At 39.7% G+C, this 20,243-nt stretch overlaps 1 protein-coding gene across 1 annotated transcript in view; it reads left to right on the top strand.

Moving 5' to 3' along the window:
• Window positions 1-20,243, top strand: part of pot1 (protection of telomeres 1 homolog) — a 75,084-nt gene that overhangs the window by 39,518 nt on the left and 15,323 nt on the right. The window contains exon 10 of the mRNA XM_074678125.1: window positions 607-762. Coding sequence (XP_074534226.1) covers window positions 607-762 — 156 coding nt within the window. The remainder of the gene's footprint in view (window positions 1-606; window positions 763-20,243) is intronic.

Here is a 20,243-nt window from a genome sequence, read left to right on the forward strand (position 1 = left end):
TTTATTATTTTAATAATAATAATAATTATTATTATTATTGTTATTATTATTATTATAATTATTATAATTATTATTATTATTTTTTTTATTAATATTATTATTATTATTGATGATAATAAAAATAATAATAATAATAATAATAATAATACTTTTTTTTTTTTTTGTCTTACTGCTCAAACCCTTGTTTTTTTCTTTTTTTTTTTAAATATTAAGTGTGCATTTACGATTATTGTACAAAGCAAGTGTGGCTCACCAGAATCAAATTCCTTGTATTCTTGAAATACTTGATGAATTAAGGCGATCCTGACTCTGATTCTAATTTTGACACATTTTTACATACATCATCCAATTTTGTGATTTTGAGCTGATGTGGTGACTTCCACTTTAGTCAGGTCTGTTTTTATCTATTTATGTATTCATTTATTTTTCATTATTATTATTATTTTTATTATTATTATTATTATTATTATGAACTTTGTACAGAGAATAATGAAATATATATACATTTAAGTTTTTTTAAGAAAAAAAATGTACAAACATAAGAAAAATCGATTTTCACCCAACATGGCAGCTTCTCTTCTTACGCCATGCTCTTGTTTGATTCAGGTGTGGGATGGGACGAAGTGTCCTCGCCAGCTGCTTAAGGTGATAGTGGAGCCGAATGTCACAGAGGGACCGACTTCCTTCTCTGCAGAGAAAGAAAGCCTTATCGCCAACGTCCTCGCCTACGACAATCACATGGAGTTTGCCCGGCAACTAAAGGTCAGAGTTCACTGCTCCAAACTACATAAAACTCTTTACCTGAAGGAGAGATGTGAAGTGTTTATGGTATTGTCATTTGAGCACTTTTCTCTCTGTATGAGTCAGTCAGACCTGAACCAGCAGATGCAGAAAACATGTTTTTTGTTTTGTTTTGTTTTTTACAACAGTTTAGTGAAAGTCTCCAAAACTTTTTGGAAAGTTGTACCTTCCCTTTTCAGAAAACTCCAGCAACCCTTGTACTGAACCACTTTACTTTTAGACCAACATTTTCACCAGGCCAAGCCAAAATGGGTTGGTTGTTGGTTTAGTGAATGGCAGCTTTGAAGGTGGTCAACCAAACAGCCATTGAACTAAAAGGAAGGCGTCATACATCAGCAAAAAGGTCCATCACTGTAATATAGTCAGACAGTTAAAGTAATTTAAAAACTCCTACTCCTTCAATTCCCCTCAGGATCAATGAAGTATCCATCCATCCACCTAACGACGAATTTATCATTTAGATCCCAAAAATCAATCATTCTATACTTTTAAGGAAAAGATTCACACATGTACGGTCCACTTTGCACTCATGTAGCAACGCTCCAGGTCTCTTAAGAAACCAGTTTGCTGTGAAACAAGTGTGTAACCATGTGTGCTTGTGTGTGTATCAGAGAGGCACATCCATCTTGATTCAAGTGTTTAGGACATAAATTGCATTGCATTGGTCACAAAGTCGCATTGAATTACACCCAACACCAAACACACACGGGTTCATTCACACTGCTGTCGCTCCGGTTTCTCTTGGTCGGCTTTATTTCAGGGCTTTGTTGAGCACGTTGAACCCTGAATTCATTGTTTCAGGATGGATAACAAAGGGAATAAAGCGCCTGATGTTCCTCTTTAGCTTTTCACCTGCCTTTTTCATTTATTGCAGATGCATTTAACGTGATGTCAAGCTTTGTATGACCCCTTCTGTCTCTTTAAGCTCAGAGTTCATGCTCTCATTTGCTCAAATGTTTACCCCACTGGCAGAAATTTATTCTACATACAATAACCATTTGCTAAAAAATTGCTAAGTCAGAGGTGGTGGTTAGAGGTGAGATATTTCCACACTGCTTTTCTCACGCTTTAACATTATGAACTGTATCCTTCCTGTGTCATCTCCTCTCTGTAGCTACAGGGGGAAATGAAGTGTCTGGTTGAAATAATTCTCCTAAATGTACGCCTTTATCAGATAAGCATCTTTAAATCGACTCCCTGCAGAAAAAAACAGGCCGCTTTCTCCAAATGATACACAATTGTCTCCAATAGCTCTTTGAGTCACAGCTATAAAAGCATTTACCTCTCATTTTGGATTGTCCTTCATGTCTCAGCACCCTGAGGTCTGTGTCCTTTTTTCGTCTTTAAACATTGGTAATCGCTGCAGAGCGCTCTGTGCGGGGGGATAAAGAGACAGAGGACAGGAGAAAGCAGGCAGAAACAACTGCAGGAGCTCATTTGTCCTTTTCACTGATCCCATACAAGGACGTCCACCCCTTAATAATCACAAATAACTCTGCCTTAACAGGAGGAATCACTGATTATAGTTATGGGAGCTGCATCCTTCGACCTCCTGCTGCAGAGCTCATCCCACACAGTTACAGTCTGACTTAACAGAGCTGAATCAGATGAGTTTGCATTGACCTTAGAGTACTTTTCCTGCTTCTTTACTTACTTTGAGAGGGCTGCAGCACTCCAAGCAGACTTTCTCTTCTTTGTTAACTTTATCCTCATTGTGACCTTGATTTGTAGCATCACCAACATGTAAAACAGCATTTGATTTGTTCAGCCTTGAGGATGAAATAGTTGAGTAAGAGAACTTGGGTTGTCACATGTGCATAAAGTCAGTTTCTGCTCTGTTGAACCTGCCTCGCTCCACTGACAGCGCAGTGATACTGAAGTAGAGAAACCGCAGCGCTGCCCCCGAGCGGCAGGCCGTGCAGACTGGAGGAGCAGCATCAGGTGCTGAAGAGAGGAAAACTGTTTAAATGTGATCAATAAGAAGTTACAGTCCAACTCTGAGACCAAAGTAGGAATGGGTGTTGGTAAGATTTTATTGGTAGCAATGCCATCATTGATGCTGATTCCCTTACAATTTTCTTTGTACAAAAAGTAGGCTTTACAGGTTCTCCATCTCAACAACAATTTATTGAGTTAAAACACAAATTGTACTTTGTGTTGTTTGCTACTTTTTTGGTAAAGTGAAGCCAAACCTTAGATCGCTTCTCTCCGTCAAAGTCTTGGAAATTCTGCTGCTGTGGCACGTCACATGATGTCAACATAAGGTCCAGCCTCTCTGGGTAAATGTTAAAAATTGAGAGATTGTTGAAGGTTGTTGAATAAAACTGTTGGTGTTGATTAGTTGTTGTTAGCTGTGACTTGATTACTTTAGATGAACAAAAATAAATTCAGGCCCTGTGATTGGCTGGTGACCAGTCCAGGGTGAACCCCGCCTCTCGCCCAACGACAGCTGGGATAGGCTCCAGCCACCCGCGACCCTGCACAGGATAAGCGGTTCGGAAAATGAATGGATAAATGAAAAAGAATTTCACTTCTTCTGGCACTAGATGGCAGCACCTGTGCCCGAAATTAACTTGAAGCACTTAATCCCACTAGCTTAAGTTTTTTCCCTCTAGTCAGACAAAAGTGTCTGCTAAATGAAATTGTAGAATTGTAGAAGAACTGACAAGGCAATCATCAAGCATAAAGTCTAACAATGTAAATGGATCAAACCATTTCTATTTGATTCACAACAAGAACTGGTTTTCAATACCCAAAGGAAGGCTTAAGACAGTCTGTAGAGAGCTGAGAGAGACAGGCTTCTGCAGCGGAGTGTTCACCTTTGTTGGGTTGGGTCAGTGTTTGTTACATTTCCACTAGTGCTGTCAGGCAGTTAAAAAATTATTCTAATTAATTACAGGATTTGAAATTAATTACTCAAATTAATCGCGTTTAGATCTCATTTCTACTTAAGGTCCCCAAATAAAGAATTTGAATTCTAGGACATTACAAAATTGTGGTGCATGACTAATCAGATGAATACACGAAGAAGAGAAGATTTATAAATCCACATTTTGTTTTCAGATGGCCAATATTAAAATGTCTCGCTGCCATTGACGTCTATAGAGACAAGTTCTGGCTGAGCGTGTCAATCAGAATCATGCTTATAAACTATTGTGGGTGAGAGCGGTGTGCTCTTTGGACGAGAGTTTAGCATGGATATGAGGAGAAGATGTGAGATGACAGAGGCATAGCGAGATGCTGCAAGTCAGAAAAGTTCAGGCAGCTCACGCTCCAACTGAGGAGGAAAAGAAAGGATGGAGCACCTAAGATGAACATGATTTTAAAAAAAGTACATTTTGTCTGTTTTTTGGATCAAAAACAGGAAGAGACATAAAAGAAAAGAGTCCACTCTTTGTGGGTAGTTTTGGTGTTTACATAGTCATAGAAAACAATATTATTTGGGTCTTGAGAGATTGTTCAATGAGTTGATCGCGTTAATTTTTATAACGCATTAATTTGGGGTGTAATTCATAAATCTAATAAATGTGTTAAAGTGATGGCCCTAGTTTCTAGCCACCACGTCTCTTGTCTACAGATGTTGTGACAGACGTAGCAGGGGTTAAGAACATTTGGAAGACAGAGCTGCCAATCATTTATTCAACAACCTTATTTTACACCCAAGGGATCACAGAAAGGCAACCTTTGTTTGCAAGAACATGGACTCAATTTAAAAGGCATTCAAAAAGGGTAAACTCAAGGTAGTATGTCCCATTTTTAGCAACCAATAACCACTTGAAACTGAAATTCTGTGAAAAAAAAACTACTGTAAACACAGGAACATGATAAGAGCTAGCTAATGACAGAGTGCATGTTTCCTTCAGTTTGTCTGCAGCCAGCCAGCAAGAGGAGCTTCAATATCTTGGCTTCACTTCTGGGTAGCTTTCACGTCATCCCTCTTTTTGTACAGCAGAGTTGCAGGGGCCTTGTTCACTTGATGTAGAGTCAGCAAAATAACATCAAAGTTTGTATTAATGTCATCACTAAGCAGAGATTTCAGAAACTCTGCTTCCCGTGGGAAAATCTCAGCTTGTGTAAATTTACCAAGCCAAACTCGAACCCTTTGAATTTAAAAGTTGCTTCTTGTTGAGCCTTAGTTAAGTCCTTTTTCTGTGTATACGTTTAATTTGAAGGCAAAAGCTGTGCTGTATTTTATTTTGAACGGCTGAATGTAATGTCTTGAATTAGTTTGGAGCAGACAGCAGGGGCTTGTTCCTCCTGTGGAGAACTCATCAGTGAGTTCATGCCTGTAATGGTTACACAAAGCGACGTGATGATGCTCTGTAATATTCGCTTTATTTACTAATTGTCTGCATAACAGAAGCTAATTTCTTCTCATTAATTTTTGAGATTTACGCTGTGTGAAGACATCGTCTGTCAGTTGCTGTTAAAGAGTCCCTGGGTCTGTTTTTGTGTTTCACTGTGCAGAACAGCTCTCCACTCTGTCCTGGTGACGCACGCCTGCACTCAGCCCTGCAGGCATTAAAAAACCCATCAGCAGTGCAGGTTCATTATGCAGAATATCTTTAACTACATCTTAATGCTATAAATACACTTCATTAACGCGCTGTTTAACTTAAAACAACAGGCGAGTTAATGACTTCAAGTTATCATCTCTCACTCTTATGAAAGCTCTTCAAGGGGCAAGTTTTAGGAATAAACATCTCCTTTAAACATCGCCATACTTACATCCTGTAGCTGTTTTCACTTTGTGGAGCTCTACACAGTCTGTCACCTCTGAATTAAACATAAATGAATAATATAGAGTTCACTGGTTTATATAACGCTTAGTAAAATGTTTCAAGTGTAGCAGAATGCATCAGGACCTCGGCCTGCAGCTGAGAACTGGAGCAGTTTTTTGATCAACACCTCTACACCAACTGTGTGCACACTACAAGATAAGCAGATCGATTTTTAGGAATAATGATAATACTGTTAAACAGCACCATTAAGACCATACATTTACAAAGTGCAAAGAGGGTTTAACAGCCCAAACACCAGAAAAAGAAGAAACGTTAACAGTAGAAGATCCAACACTAAGAACCCAACGGGAAGAGAAGTGAACTCAGGCAGCACAAGATTCTCCTTTTGATCCTGATCCTTCAAACCTGACAGAAACAAGCAATGCATGTTTATTTTGATCACTTTCAAAAAAAAATTGATAGATTTCTTTAAGCTGTGAGGTATTGTTAGATGACTTATGGTTTATTCAGTTCCTCTATCTGCTAAGGCTATGTTAAAGGCTGTGCTGATTGTCGTGAAGATCGAACATGCTGAACACTTTGCATCAGATATCCTGTTGTGTTGGGTTGAACCCAGATAAAAGTGGGGAATTCAATCTTTGGATCGTCACTCGCAAAAAAAACGATAGTATCTGGCAGTCGGTATTGGTACTCAACAGGACCAATTTTCGAAACTTTTGTGTGTGTTTCCGTGCTAACAAATATATTTTTAACAGTAAAATTTCAAAGTTTTTCAGTGTAATATATTTATTCTTCAATATATATTCTTGCAATGCTGTGTTTATGTCCAGCTTGGAAAATTGCCGACTCTTACACTTTCTCACAGTAACAGGGATGTGTTTAGGTACCTAAACATAGTATCTTTTGATTTTACATGAATCGGTACTTGGTACTTGGTACTACAGACAGAATTCAGTCGGTACCTATAAAAGTACCTAATTTACTACCCATCCCAAACAGTGAATGTGAAGTACAGTGTTGGATGGATGTCAGAAATGGAGGTCCAGCTTCTTGATTTGAGGAAACAATATTGGAGTTTAGGGATGGGCGAGTACTGATACTGGGCTGATACCAGCCTTGTTTCCAGGTATTGGTACTTGTGAAGGCTGCCAATACCAGCCAGGGACACTTAAAGCAAAAAAAATCTCACATCTAGTAAGTCCTCCTGCCAGTAGTTGGCGCTACATCGTAGGGCTGTCTTTGGAAAATAATCTAATTGCTTTTTTTTTTTTTGACTAATATTGCGATTTTGATTTAGCATGCAATTTTTGGGGAAGATTTTTATTTCCTAATATTCATTTAACGCAAGCAATAAACTGTTCTATGGTGTGACCAACACGACAAACATATAAACATTTTTTTCCTGTAAGCCAGGCCCACATGTTATGATCAAATGAGATGAACTGAATCAGGAATTGATACAAATAACAGATCTTTATTTAACTATTTCAGTCACAGCAGAATACTGACTGAGTGATCGAACTTCAAGCCTTGTGCTGTTTTTTCCTTAAAAAATGAAATCAGAGAAAGGAGCAAAGCACTGCATAACAACAGGCCTGGGATGAACAATAATCTGAAAATTAATAAGAATCCTCTCTTTTCTTTGATAAATGCAAAAATATAAATAAGACACAAATCTCTGGCTCAACCACTGAAATATGCCAACATTTTTAGAGAATTTTTTTTTTTTTTTAAAGGAAAAGAAACAGTGTTTGGACATAAATATCAAATGTATCTGTCATCAGTAACAAAACACAAACTCAAGTGTAGAAATGTAAATAAAAAACTTTTTTTTTCTCAACTATTTTCTTCTAATTGCAGCCTTTGTGATTTAATAATTGCATTCTGTTTTATTGCGATGTCGGTTTAAATTCGATTAATTTTTTAAGCCCTACTACATTTCTGTGGTATAACACCCCGGCAAAGTCCATGAGGAATGTAGTTTTATAAATCCGTGTCCATTCATTTGCTTCAAAATAAATACATCTGTAGGACAGTGGGTGATGATACTCATGACCAGCTACAGGTGTGACTGTAACCAACACCAAACCTTGTCCTCGCTGAACCTTTCAGGAACACTTGTGTTGAAGCTGAAGAGAGAGTTTAAATAATGATCAGGGTTTTGAAACTTCCTTGTTAGAATTCGGCTTTAGACACTTCTGTAGATTTTTATAGTCAGGACCAGATAGAGAGTGTCCTACTTCTGAGTGTTGTTTTGTGGTTTTTTTCTTTAGACTCCAAATGATTCTGTAACTTCAGGGGTTTGAAAGTTGGACTTGATTTGCTGTTAAGTACACTGAAAACCAGTGCTTGGTGGTCTTGTTTGTCTGGTCTTATTGGAGTCATCAGCTGTGTTGGAAGTCTGCTGTTTTCTTTGTCTGTCTCCTGATCAGCTGGGTGTGAACCTGAGGAATGGCAGTGTGGGATGAATCAGTGTCAGAAGTGATTCTTTAAATAATTTCCAGCATGAGGAAAAAGACTGTCAGGCGTGTGAAAACACTCAGCCGAGGTGTAAAGATTCATTTAAAGTGGGCTTATTTTAGAGTCTGTTGTTTCTGTTAATAGAAAAGAGTCACACGTTTCACATCGTCTACATGCTGACTGTGGTTTGCCAACACTACCAAGTATCACTTTATTCTGATAGCAGTGTGTGTGGTGTTAATTGGTAAGAATCGGTTCTTTGCTCCTGTGGTCTTGAGTTTAAAGGTGTGCTGATGTAAACCTTTGGGATCAACCCCAAAAAAGTAGAAAAAGAAAACAAATCAGGGCTTGCAGTATGTGAGATCCTGTGAGCCAGGATGTAAATACAGACAGAAACATTGAACTTATACTCAACCCAGGGATGACAGGAGCATCCACATTCTCACACGAACTCCAGTCTGACTTCTCACATGTGAAGATAAACCAGTCACACCACAGAGACGGCAAGTCAAGCTGAGAAATGACAAATTCATGGGTTAAATGTCAGTTTGATTGGAATTTTTCACACTTGTTTCCGAACACCAGTCAGTCAGTTCACCTCAGACCGGCTCAGTGTGACACACACTGAGAGCCTGTCCACTAAAGGAGTGTTTGAACAGGAATATTTCCCCCAATTACCAGGCTCCTCTGGTGAATCATCAGTGATATTGTGTGAAATCGACTGAGGCGTCTCTGTGAGAGGAAGGCCATTAGGGGAGAAAGGAGCCCATTATGATGAGGAGAGGAGCCGAGGACGAGAGTGAGGAGAGGGACTGCTGTAGACGGAGTGTGTGAGTGTGTGTGAATGTGTTGCCTCCTCTAGCATTGATTTTCTCAGAAACAGACGCAAGCAGATGATGAAAATATTTAGTTGAAGGGTACTTGTTTAAGAAAGGCAGAAACCTGCTTACATAAAGCAACAAAATGTCACATATGACTAACATTCAGTCACCCTGGGACCTGTTTAGCGCCGAAAAACACTCAGAAATATGCACTCACAGGAAGAAATGTGAAAATTAATTACGACTGTTTTTTGTTTATAAAGGTTCTTTGTACTTAACAGTTTTCTATTCAAGAACTCTGCATTAAAAGTTGCTTTCAGTCCTGACTTAAAGCTTCTCCCACAGATCTCAAAGCTCCTGTGAGGAACTTTTGGGTTTGGTGCCCCCTGTGGTAATATTTCTTTGATGAGAAAAATAATGAAAAAGAAAAACACAAAACTATGTCAGGGAATAAGCAGAAAAATATTTCCAAATAGCTATTTCTAGTGCTTTAGTAACTTGAATTGGGTAGGAGTCTGACAAAGCATGTTTTTGTGCAGCATAGACGTTTCTTTGTTTTTTTCACAGCTGATATTAAGTTTGGGTAATGTGCTGATTCTCACAGCAGCTTGAAGCAAATATCGTACTTCATTACAAAAATCTGAAATTCTCTGTGTTGTTTAGTCCACTAATCGCAAGTCGCAATCATTCCTGCAGACCTCTGAAAAGATAACCCAAATTTAATGACCTTTCAGGCTCTTAATGCCAAAACAAACATGGACACTTACTGATTAGAAGTACTTGGGCCCTGCACTACATGCTGTAGTTTACTTGGGTCCAGCCAAAATCTCCAGCACGCTATGAACCCCCCTGAAGCTGACTGAATACTGAGTATGGGTTGTATAAATAAAATGTGACATGATTTGACTGAAGCTGACCCGACTTGACAGTGTGATCTTACAGAAACAGACATGTTGTTTTCTGTCAGGCAGTGGAAATGTTCAGGGTATGATTTAAGAAGAATATAAAGAAATGTGTTTCACAAAGTTGTAATGACAAGAAGGCTGATATGAGCGTGTCGGTATGCTCACAGGTTAATGTGTACCTGCTGATGCATGCACACACAGAAGTAGAGGTTTGGTTTAATTGGCTGTTAATTTCATACTGGCTCAGTTATCAATCAGATGAGCTGAAAGCTGTTCAGACAATTCAAAAACGAACCAACAAGTAGCATTAGTGATGTTTAAAATACGCATCCATCCATCAATCAATCCATCCATTATCCACCCGTCTTTCAAGAAACCACCCAATAACAATCAATATACCTTTCCATCCAACCCAACCGACCATCCATTCAACAACCCAGGCATCCATTTATCCCTCCATCGAACAACTTATCCATCAATACTTCCATCAACTTATCCATCAACCCATCCACCAATCCATCCATACATCCATATACCAACCAATCAATCCAATCATCCAACTGTCCAACATCCCCTTACCCACAATCCATCCATCCATCCATCCATCCATCCATCCATCCATCCATCCATCCATCCATCCATCCATCCATCCATCCATCCATCCATCCATCCATCAAACAGTCTTTTCATCCCCCTGTATACCCAACAGCCATCTGTCCAACTTTCCTCCATCCATCAACCAACCTACTAATCCATAAACCAGCCCATCCATCAATCCTTCCATCCTTTCCCGAATCAGTCCATTCATCCACCCACTCACCCAAGTGTTTGTCCTTCCTTTATTTATCCATCTAGTGAGCCATCCATCCATCCATCCATCCATCCATCCATCCATCCATCCGTCAATCAATCCATCTAACCATACATTCATCTTTAACCCATTGTTGTATTTATCAATGCACACATTCACCCATCCATAGTTTCTAGAGCAGATCCATCCATCCATCAATTCATCCATCCATCCTACAGTCTTTTCATCCCCCCACTTACCCAACAGCCACCTTTCCATCTGTCATTCATCCATTAACCAACCTACTAATCCGTTTATCCACAAACCCGCCCATCCATCAATCCATCCATCCTTCCATCCATCCATCCATCCATCCATCCATCCATCCATCCATCCATCCATCCATCCATCCATCCATCCATCCATCCATTCACCCACTCACCCAAGTGTTTCGCCTTCTTTCATCCATCCATCCATCCATCCATCTATCCATCCATCCATCCATCCATCCATCCATCCATCCATCCATCCATCCATCCATCAATCCATCCACCCTTTCACCAACCAGTCTATTTATCCACCTATCCACCCACTCACCCAAGTCCATCTTTCATAAATCCATCTAAACATCTATCCATTCACCTACTTATTCAGCCATACATACTTACATCTTTAGCCTGGTGTTTCAGCTATTCACCAATGCACACATCCACCTATCCATAGTTTCTAGTACAAAGCAATCCATCCATCAGTCCACCTTTCTGTTTGTTTGTCCATCCATACAACCATGCATTCATTTACCCACCCACCCAACACGTACATGTACCTATCCATCTATTGACCCATCTCTCCAATTATCCAACCCCCTAAATTATCACCTGGTTGCATGAGCAGCTGTTATCAGTGCTGTAGTGTCAAACGTGATGTGAATTTTCCTTTCTTAAAGACATGAAGGATTAGATTATACTCCATTGATCCAGAAATCAACTGTTATAGGGGTAAAGGTGTTAAACAACTGATTTTCCATGTAGAGTTTTCCTCCTATACGATTAAACAAAGACCAGACTATTTCTGATGGACGACTGAGTAATATTTAATGAACCCTGACAGTCTGTTCAGTTCTGGGAGCTGCAGTCTGACTTCAGCAACATCGACTTTGACGACTAATGAACCCGAAGTTATTTGTCTTTTCTTTCTACATCCCTCTCCAGTCTCAGAGTCACTCTCCATTATTACACTCACACTGTATCTCCATCTCGTCCTGTCTCATCCCCTTCATTTCTCAATCTCATACGTCCACTTTCTCCTGACTCTACCATTCTTCACTTTTCCATTTATCTCCCCTCTGCAGCCTCGCTCTGCCTCAGCAGAACGTTTTGCTGTGTGTGTTCCTCTCTAAGAGCGCCCCATTTCTTCCTCTTGCTAAACCTTTACCAAACTACATCATAACTCACTGCACTGTAAAGTAAGATAGGGTTCCATATGATATGATCCCATACAATTACAATACAGTAAAAAACAAACAACACAAAACTATTTAGAATGTACAAAGTTTACAATTAATGTCACCTCATGCATTCTCAGAGAAGATTCCTGAACTTTTCATGGGTGTAACCCACATACTTGCTCTGCTCTCATTTTGTATGTTTCTTACACATGTGGCAACGTGTAAAAGGTCCATAAACTGACTTTCCAATTTTCCAACATTCCAAGATTAATTCAGACTTCAATGCAGTATCAGCTGATACAAATTGAAGAAAACAATGATACACACTGAAACAATACATAACAAAAAAAAAACAATTTATGTTACAAACAATTAAATTAAATAAATCAGGTAAAATTAAATAAATGAATTAAATAAATCAAGTAAAATTAAATAAATAAATTAAATAGATCAAATTAAATTAAATAAATCAAATTGAATTAAATAAATAAATAAGTTAAATTTATTAATACAGTTATAATAAGATAAGATCTGTCCTTGACCCCTCTCCAACACTCTTTCTGCTGCCTTCACAGTTTTATTTACAAAAATGAAAAATAAAAAAACAACACAGAAAACATTTTAGAGTCCAAACAGAAGTGTGTACCATAACACAACATAAATAGGAGCCTTGGTCTTTGCAGTTAAATTAAATAGCTTGTTTTTACCCAACAGATTTCGAACGCCATTGTTAGAATAACTTTGGACAAATTATGTTGCAGGCTGCTGGCCAACTTCAGTGAAAACCAGTTTACAGTTCTGGTATTAAAGTCCCTGGCAACACTTTTTCAAGAATTTCCATTTGAGTGCCTATAACGTTACTAAAAATGAAACATGGATGAGCAAAACCTTTAGTTCAGATTTCTATGTTTCCCTGAGGACTCATCTTATTTTATGATGATGATCCCCCAACTTTCGTTTCTTACTGCTGGCATCTTAAACACCCCTCTGAGCCAAGTCCTCCGAGCCTCCAGTCCAACAGCAGCTGCTGTGTCTTATCCCTGTTTGTTTTGTCCTCCTTGCTCATCGACTACTTTCAGAAAAGATTAATATATTTATATGTATTTTTTAGCTGAATGTTGGCTGAAGTTAAACGTGCTGAGCCCCTTGCAGAGACTTGATGACTACACAGGAGAAGTTCTGGAAATTTGAAACTTCTAAAGGCAGCCTTTGTCCTGACAGTCAATGCTAACTGAGGCGTTTGATCAACAAAGTAAATAGAGACAACTGGACTGTTTATAAGTTGGGATGAAGCTGATGAGGCTGATGAAGACTCATGGATGAGAACAGAATCATCTTCACAAACTCTAAACAGTCCCTTTGCCTGGTTTTGAGTGTTCAAAATAACATTTAACTGGATGAGTGAGAATTTACATGGACACAGAAAGTGTAGTTTGCTGCTTCGCAAAGAAAATGCTGCCCTTCAATACCGTTTGTTATTCAAGTGCAATTTTTGACCGAGCCCATTTTGTTTTTGATTGTTTTTCAGGATATTTTAAAGTTATTGATATTACAATTAAAATAGTTAAAGAGTACTTATGAGAACCACATTTTTCAGACCAATACCAGTACAAGTACTCCATCCTAAGTACTACCCAATACAGTGTACCAATACTTCTAGTACTTTTGATACATAAAATTTAAACTCACAGTGACACATCATTTCAATCAAAGACAACACAGTCACTCTGCCATTAATTTGAAAATAGAACACCAACAACTCTCTCTGAGTTTACGGTTTGTTTTTTATGAAATTAACAAAACTGCAAAATAAAACTTAAAACTGTCGGAGTTTAAGTACTTTTTAAAATAAACTGAAGTGCAGAATAAAACAGTTAACTGTTAACACTCCCTGGTTCATTCATGTTGTCTGAACAGGACCTGATATACAGTTGCTGTGGCATCAGACCACAGCAAGTAGCGCCAACTACTGGCAAGGAGGACTTAATCAACTCGAGATTTTTTTGCCTTGAGAATTTTTTTTTAGGCATATTGTACCTTTAATTATATATCAGAAAATAGTAGATAGAGCAGAAAACAGGGCGAGAGTAGGAGGCCACATGCAGGAAAGAGACCACAGGCTGGACCTGAAACCGGGCCACCCACGCAAGGGTGAACCTCATAGAGTGTGACCTATTAGGCCATCTGCGCTCCTTTTGCCTTGAGTGTTGGCTGCTGGTATCGGCAGCCTTCATGAGTACAGATACCTTGAAAAGAGGCTGGTATCGGCCCGATACTTGATCCCAATACCAGTAGTTAATTTGGTCTCAAAATAATATTGTCAAAAATCTTGATTATATCAATAGTTGTGGGACAATATGTCATCCACCAAATTTGTTCTTGGTCCAGGCCTAGAGATGAATCTTGTGGACTGAATAACTGAAGTCTGGAGAAGCTCAGCCCTGCAGGGGTGATGTTTGAATTCTGTCTTTGTGTTTCCGAGCTGCTTGTTCTGTTTTCTTTAATGGCCACATCCTGGCTGGATGTGCAGGAACTTTGAGCCATTGATTGTTGTGTTCACATTGTCGTTGGAGCCCGTGTTCAGCTCCAACTGTTTCAGCTCATTATCTCATTTTTAGCACTCATGGTCGACTGAGTGCACATTTCCATGTCATTGAATGTTTTTTTTATTATTTATTTTGGGGGAGGGGGTCGTGTGCTCGTAACTCCCACACTGTTTCCTGTTTAGTGAACACAACTCAGAGGAAAATGAGACTTTATGTCGGCCTGCGGGCTCAAATCTCCTCCAGAAACCACCGACCGCAACAGAAACGCTGTTTCTCCTGGCGCTTGAGAAGTCAGCAGAGCATCGGTCCAGCAAGCGAAGGTTCAGATCGCTTCATTACACAGCTCTCGTCTGTGTGCTGCCTCATCTCACGTACACATCATTTATTTAAGATAATACAGCCAGGGTCAGATTTATCTCAGCGTGAATGTGAGTGGGTGGGAAGCTTCGTCAGAGGAGCAGAGTTTAAAAAACACTTTTAGTTTCCAGCATTGTCCACAGATTGTCTAACAGTCTGTTCAGTTGGCTGTTAATCAATAAAAGATATCAGAGGCGATTTTGTGTTCCTCCAGAGTCAAATTTATCACAGCACTCACTTTTAGAGAAAAACATGTCATTAACAGAAGGTTTTCGAGTTATGGGAGACAGGCCTCACCTGCGCTACCTCAATTTCCTCCATATAAACCACAGCCCTCATCAGGAGACCTCGCCACTTTTTTTTAAAAGATCCTTTTTTTCAAGAGGTTAAATCTTATAGTCTCCATTTAGGAAAGCCAGCTGTTGTCCCTAAATCTTGATTTTAGAAAACAATCCAACTTATACTTAAAGACAAAAACAAATCTATTAGATAAACAGATGTAGATTTTTCTCTACAACACAGAGCGGTGTGTCCTTAAATAAGGTTTTCATGGTTAAACAGAATAAAATTTGGTTGCCTGTATGAAGAAGCATTTATGACCTGGTTTTTAATATCAAATGAAATACGCTGCGGTCTGACTGATGGATGGCAGGACTGGTAGTAGGCAATGTACTTGCTAACACACTTTGATACTATCTTTCTGTGCCCACTATCTTCAAAAAACAAACTTTTTAGATACAAACAGGTGAAGTGGATTTGACTGAATTGGACTGAATTGGATCGGGTTGTTTTGGATTGGACAAGACAGGACTGGAATGAAATGGTATAGATTGAATATGATTGACCAGCTTGGACTAGACTTGACTAAACTTGACTAAACTTGACTGATTTGAACTGGATTAGATTGGATTGGTTTGGATTAATTTTGATTTAGTTCAATAAGATGGACTGGATTTTACCAGGTTGTAATAGAATAGAATAGAATAGAATAGAATAGAAAATACTTTATTTATCCCAGAGGGGAAATTCAGGAGTCACCGCAGCATTTAAGAAAACAAAAGTAAGAAAGAATATAGAAAGTGCAAAAAGGTCCATAAGAAATTAGATGACGACATCCTGTCCACCACTCGTCCACCACTCTCCAGTCCAGCCAGTCTCCACCTCCACAGGGTCCAGGACTGAGCCTCCCCAGCAGTCCGTTCAGTCTCTGTCTCCTAGATCCTGTCTGCTCACAGCAGGCGAAGCTCCTCCGATGTGTCGCAGGCGTCCGATGTCAGCTCCGTTAGCCACGTCCGTGAACAGCACGATGCCGCTGGGTTAGCACGGCTAGCTCGTCCATCCCCCGGAGCTGGATCCCACATTCCCAACAACGATGGATGGAAGGACAGGTCCACGTTGTCATCTCCCAGCTCACACCCGAGAACCAGCACGTCGTCCTCACCTCCTCCTCCTCAGCTCGAGGAAAATCATCAAGCCCTTCACTAGTTAGCATTGGCATGCTACAGGCTGCTAACAGCTGAGTTTGCATGTAAACAATGCAGCCATGGTTACATGTAGGATCTCCAGACAAACACAGGAGAAAAGTAGTCAAAAATATCGCCGAAGCCACAAAAAGTTTGGTGTCCGTGACCGACAATGAACCATACAAAGTGATGATCCACTCCAAATACAAAGATTACGAAAAAGAGACGAAAAAAATTACAAGAAACGGACAAAGACGAGAGAGCTGCTGCAACAGGCAGCTACTTGGGTAGCGCCTCAATGTAATGTAATGGACTTAATTGTACTGGATTGGATTAAGCTGGTATTGGTTGGATTAGCTGGATTGAACTAGATTGAACTTGATTGAAGCGGATTGCATAAGTATTAGAGATAGCCCCATATGGTTGTTTCAGGGCTGATGTCGATACTGATTATCAGTAATCAAAAGGGCAAATAACCAACATTTGGTGCCAATATTCATTTGTAGTGAAAGTGAAAAAAGGCGTCAAAATTTAGGATAATTCGAACTCCAGCACTTTGTTTAAAAGCCTTTGAGCACATGAGGGTGGGCCGAAAAGTTTGTAGCCTGACTAGGAAGGAGTCATGCCTTAATGATGAACATTGGCATGCATTAAATTCAACATTTTCGGACTCTTACAGCATAGTTTATTTTTCAACATGGTTGATGTTTTCTTGGGTTGTTTCTGTGGCAGGACATCTGGACCTTGGATCATCTTCAAGGCTCTCCCTACCCTTCTTGAATTCAGCTGCCCACTTTTTCACAGTTGATAAAGCTGGAGCATCTTCCTCTAATGTAGCAACCATGTCAGTATGAATGTCCTTGGGGATTAACCCCATTTCTGCAGATATTTGATAAAACCATGGTGCCAAATTTGATCCATATTCACAAAATGTCTCTGTTTCTTCTTTTCAAAGTCCTCAAACACGACATCACCGTCAGTTAATCTGAAAATTAACCATGCCGTAAGTGTCAAAAAATGTTGAATTTAATGCATGCCAAGTTTCATCACTATGGCATTACTCCCTCCTGGTCAGGCTATGAACTTTTCAGCCATTCCTTGTATGTTTATTAAACAGCTTTCAGGCTCAGCAGCTGCAACTTAACAAATAAAATGACTCCTTAAAGTTTTCTACAGTGAGTCAAGTTTTCAAAAAAAAATTGTCTCTGCGTGTCACCAATAAGATGTTACCGTGGATGGGACAATGCTGGAGACAGAGTAAAAAAGGCTGATGCCAATATGCTTCAAAATGCTTAATATTGGCACCAATAATCAGCCCAGCCAATAATTGGTCTATCTCTAATAAGTACGTCTTGGCAAGCAGAGAAGAGTTTGAAGCAGCTTCAACCTGTGTGAGAAAAGCTTTGGAGTCAGTGTCAGAGAGAGTCCTTGCAAAAATAAAACATTAAGCTTTTTGATTTCACACATGCAGCTAACCCTGAAAATTTGACTTGTTAGTCTGTGATGAATATGACAAACTGTAGCTAGCACGGCCATGCTTTTATCCTCTGGGTATCATGGATGTCCTTGGTATAACTCAGAGTTCGGTTCAACCTCGGTATCAAAACTTTGGATCCACTTTGGAAAAGTTTTCATGGATTTTTGTCTCTGAGGTTTGAACATTTTGAGTCCACAATGAGAATTGTTGGACAGAACAAACAGTACAGTGAGAAGGAGCGTCGAAGTCTATTCTTGACTTTGGGAATAGCAGTTATTGATCTTCATCCACGGGTGGAGTTAACCCAGATCTGAAGGAACCGTGAATGTTCAAATATTCACTTCTCTGACCACTTACAGAGCTTTTTTCTGTCTCAAAGATAGAATTTAGAAGGTGGTAAGCTCAATAATTAATTCAGATACTCTGTTTTTAAACCAACAAGGACTAAAGGCCCTTCGTGTGAATCTTGCCGTAGAGCGAAGAAGAAGAGCTGTGCAGGGTTAGATTCTTTAAGTGGGACATGGTGAAGTTAAAAAAACAAACTTGTCTGAGCTCTGTGGTGGAAAGAATATCAAACTCAGCGTTGACCCACAATGATTTTCCTCGCCTGAATTAAAGAGCAATTCCACCAATGTCGGACCGCATTACTGCGCTTTTAGGAAATATGATACGGGGCTCATTAAGCTTCAGGGAAAATGAGCAGTTCAGCTACATGACAATAATGAGTGAGGTCGTGTAGGAGCTCCATTGAACTGAGATGCTTTAAAATCTGTCTGATGTGGTTATTCAGACTGATCTCCTTGGAGATATCTCTACAAAAGGACCTGCGTGACTTTCCTCACAATAGATTTGAAGAAATGTCATCAAATGCTGATAAATCTGTGTTAAAACATGAGAAATGACACCATTACTCCTTCCAGACGTTCTTCGTTGTTTTATTCATGGCTCAGCGTTTAGTGGAAGAATTAAAGCAGAGATGAAGCTGACTTCATCGGTCTCGTCCCCTGTCCCCCATCGTGTTGATTTTCCAGCACAGAGAGCCCCGCTGTGCAACTTAAGCTGTATCTGTCTGGCTTTCAAAGCTCATCTCCTGCTGCTCCATAAAGAAGCCGGGGTGAAATGAACAGTTTCTTCTTCTAAGCGAGGGCACAACTTTTCTGGCTCCCTCATGGAGCCTCAGCTTGACGAGAAGCAGCGGAAGCCCAGAGCGATCTTTTGAATTTTAAGGAATCCCTTTTCTCTGCGCAGCTGAGCAGCACTAATACCACGAGACAGCGGCAGCGGCGTGTTGGCTGTCGGGCAGTGGGTGGACGGTGGAGTGTTTAGTTTTCAGACAGATCAAGTACTTACAGAAGCTGCCACAGGCTGCTCCGCTCTGTTCCTCTGCCTCTTTAAAAAGAAAATGGTTGGTTTGCAGGGGGAGCTACAGGGACTCCTTTTCTGTCAGAACTGTGAAACCAGTAAGTCCTACCGTCCCTGAACGCCCCTCAGGCACATGCTGATAGTGCTAATGTATCCATTACACAGAGTGTGGCCTCAGCTGAACAGTCTGACCGGTCATCGAGCTCAAAAAGGCGGTCACAGAGCTTCAGTGATAGCGCTTATTGTCCTGTTGGTGCTTCCTGTTACAGCTGTTGTCCTTTTTATTAATCCATGAGGTGATTTTCTCTTAGTTTGTCAGCTTTTAATTCCCAAACCAAGGAAGTGATCACAGCTAATATGTTCTGATGAGACTCTCAATTACGGCACCCTCATTCAGAGCCTGGATGAAATGTCTCTCTTGATAATTCAAAGGTAATGTGATTATTCTCCTCCTGAAAGATTCAGTGACATTCATTTGTGTCACTGGTATCGAAGACTTCTTGGTCCTCTGATCCTAAATAAGTGCTTCTCAGGCTGCTTTTAAAGAAAAAGGCAAGGGAAAAAATCTTGCTGCAAGATCCTGATTCATGATATTTATTATAAGTGTGAGCTACCAATTTAGAACAAAATCAGGAGCCAGGATGACTCAGCTAAAACTAGAAAAGCACTAGAGAGCGCAGACCTCCACCAAGCATATTGTGATTGTCACCAACACTTTAGTCTTACTTTAATGTTATACTCCCTTTCAGCAGACTGTCTGCTACAATTTGGTGTTAGTTGCAGGTTTGTATGATAATTTGTTTCCTGACAGTGTTGAAAATGATGATGACCCAGTCCATATTTCATATTCCAGATCTTAGTATCCAGAATATTGCCAGGATCTGGATCGTACTTTTACATCTGTCAGAAATTATGGTGACCTTGTCTTGTATTGTTTTTCAAAGCAGTTTGACCATTTATGGTGGAGTTATATACACATATGGTGAAAACAGCCCTATCTCACAATGATAAAGAATCCTTAAAAAAAATCCTGGATCTAGATGGTGATCTGGATCATCTCCAAAATGTAATC

This window comes from Halichoeres trimaculatus, unplaced genomic scaffold (assembly GCF_033239565.1).
Source record: "Halichoeres trimaculatus isolate MK-OKI-2021-1 unplaced genomic scaffold, fHalTri1.1 fHalTri1_scaffold_10, whole genome shotgun sequence".
Classification (NCBI taxonomy): domain Eukaryota; kingdom Metazoa; phylum Chordata; class Actinopteri; order Labriformes; family Labridae; genus Halichoeres; species Halichoeres trimaculatus.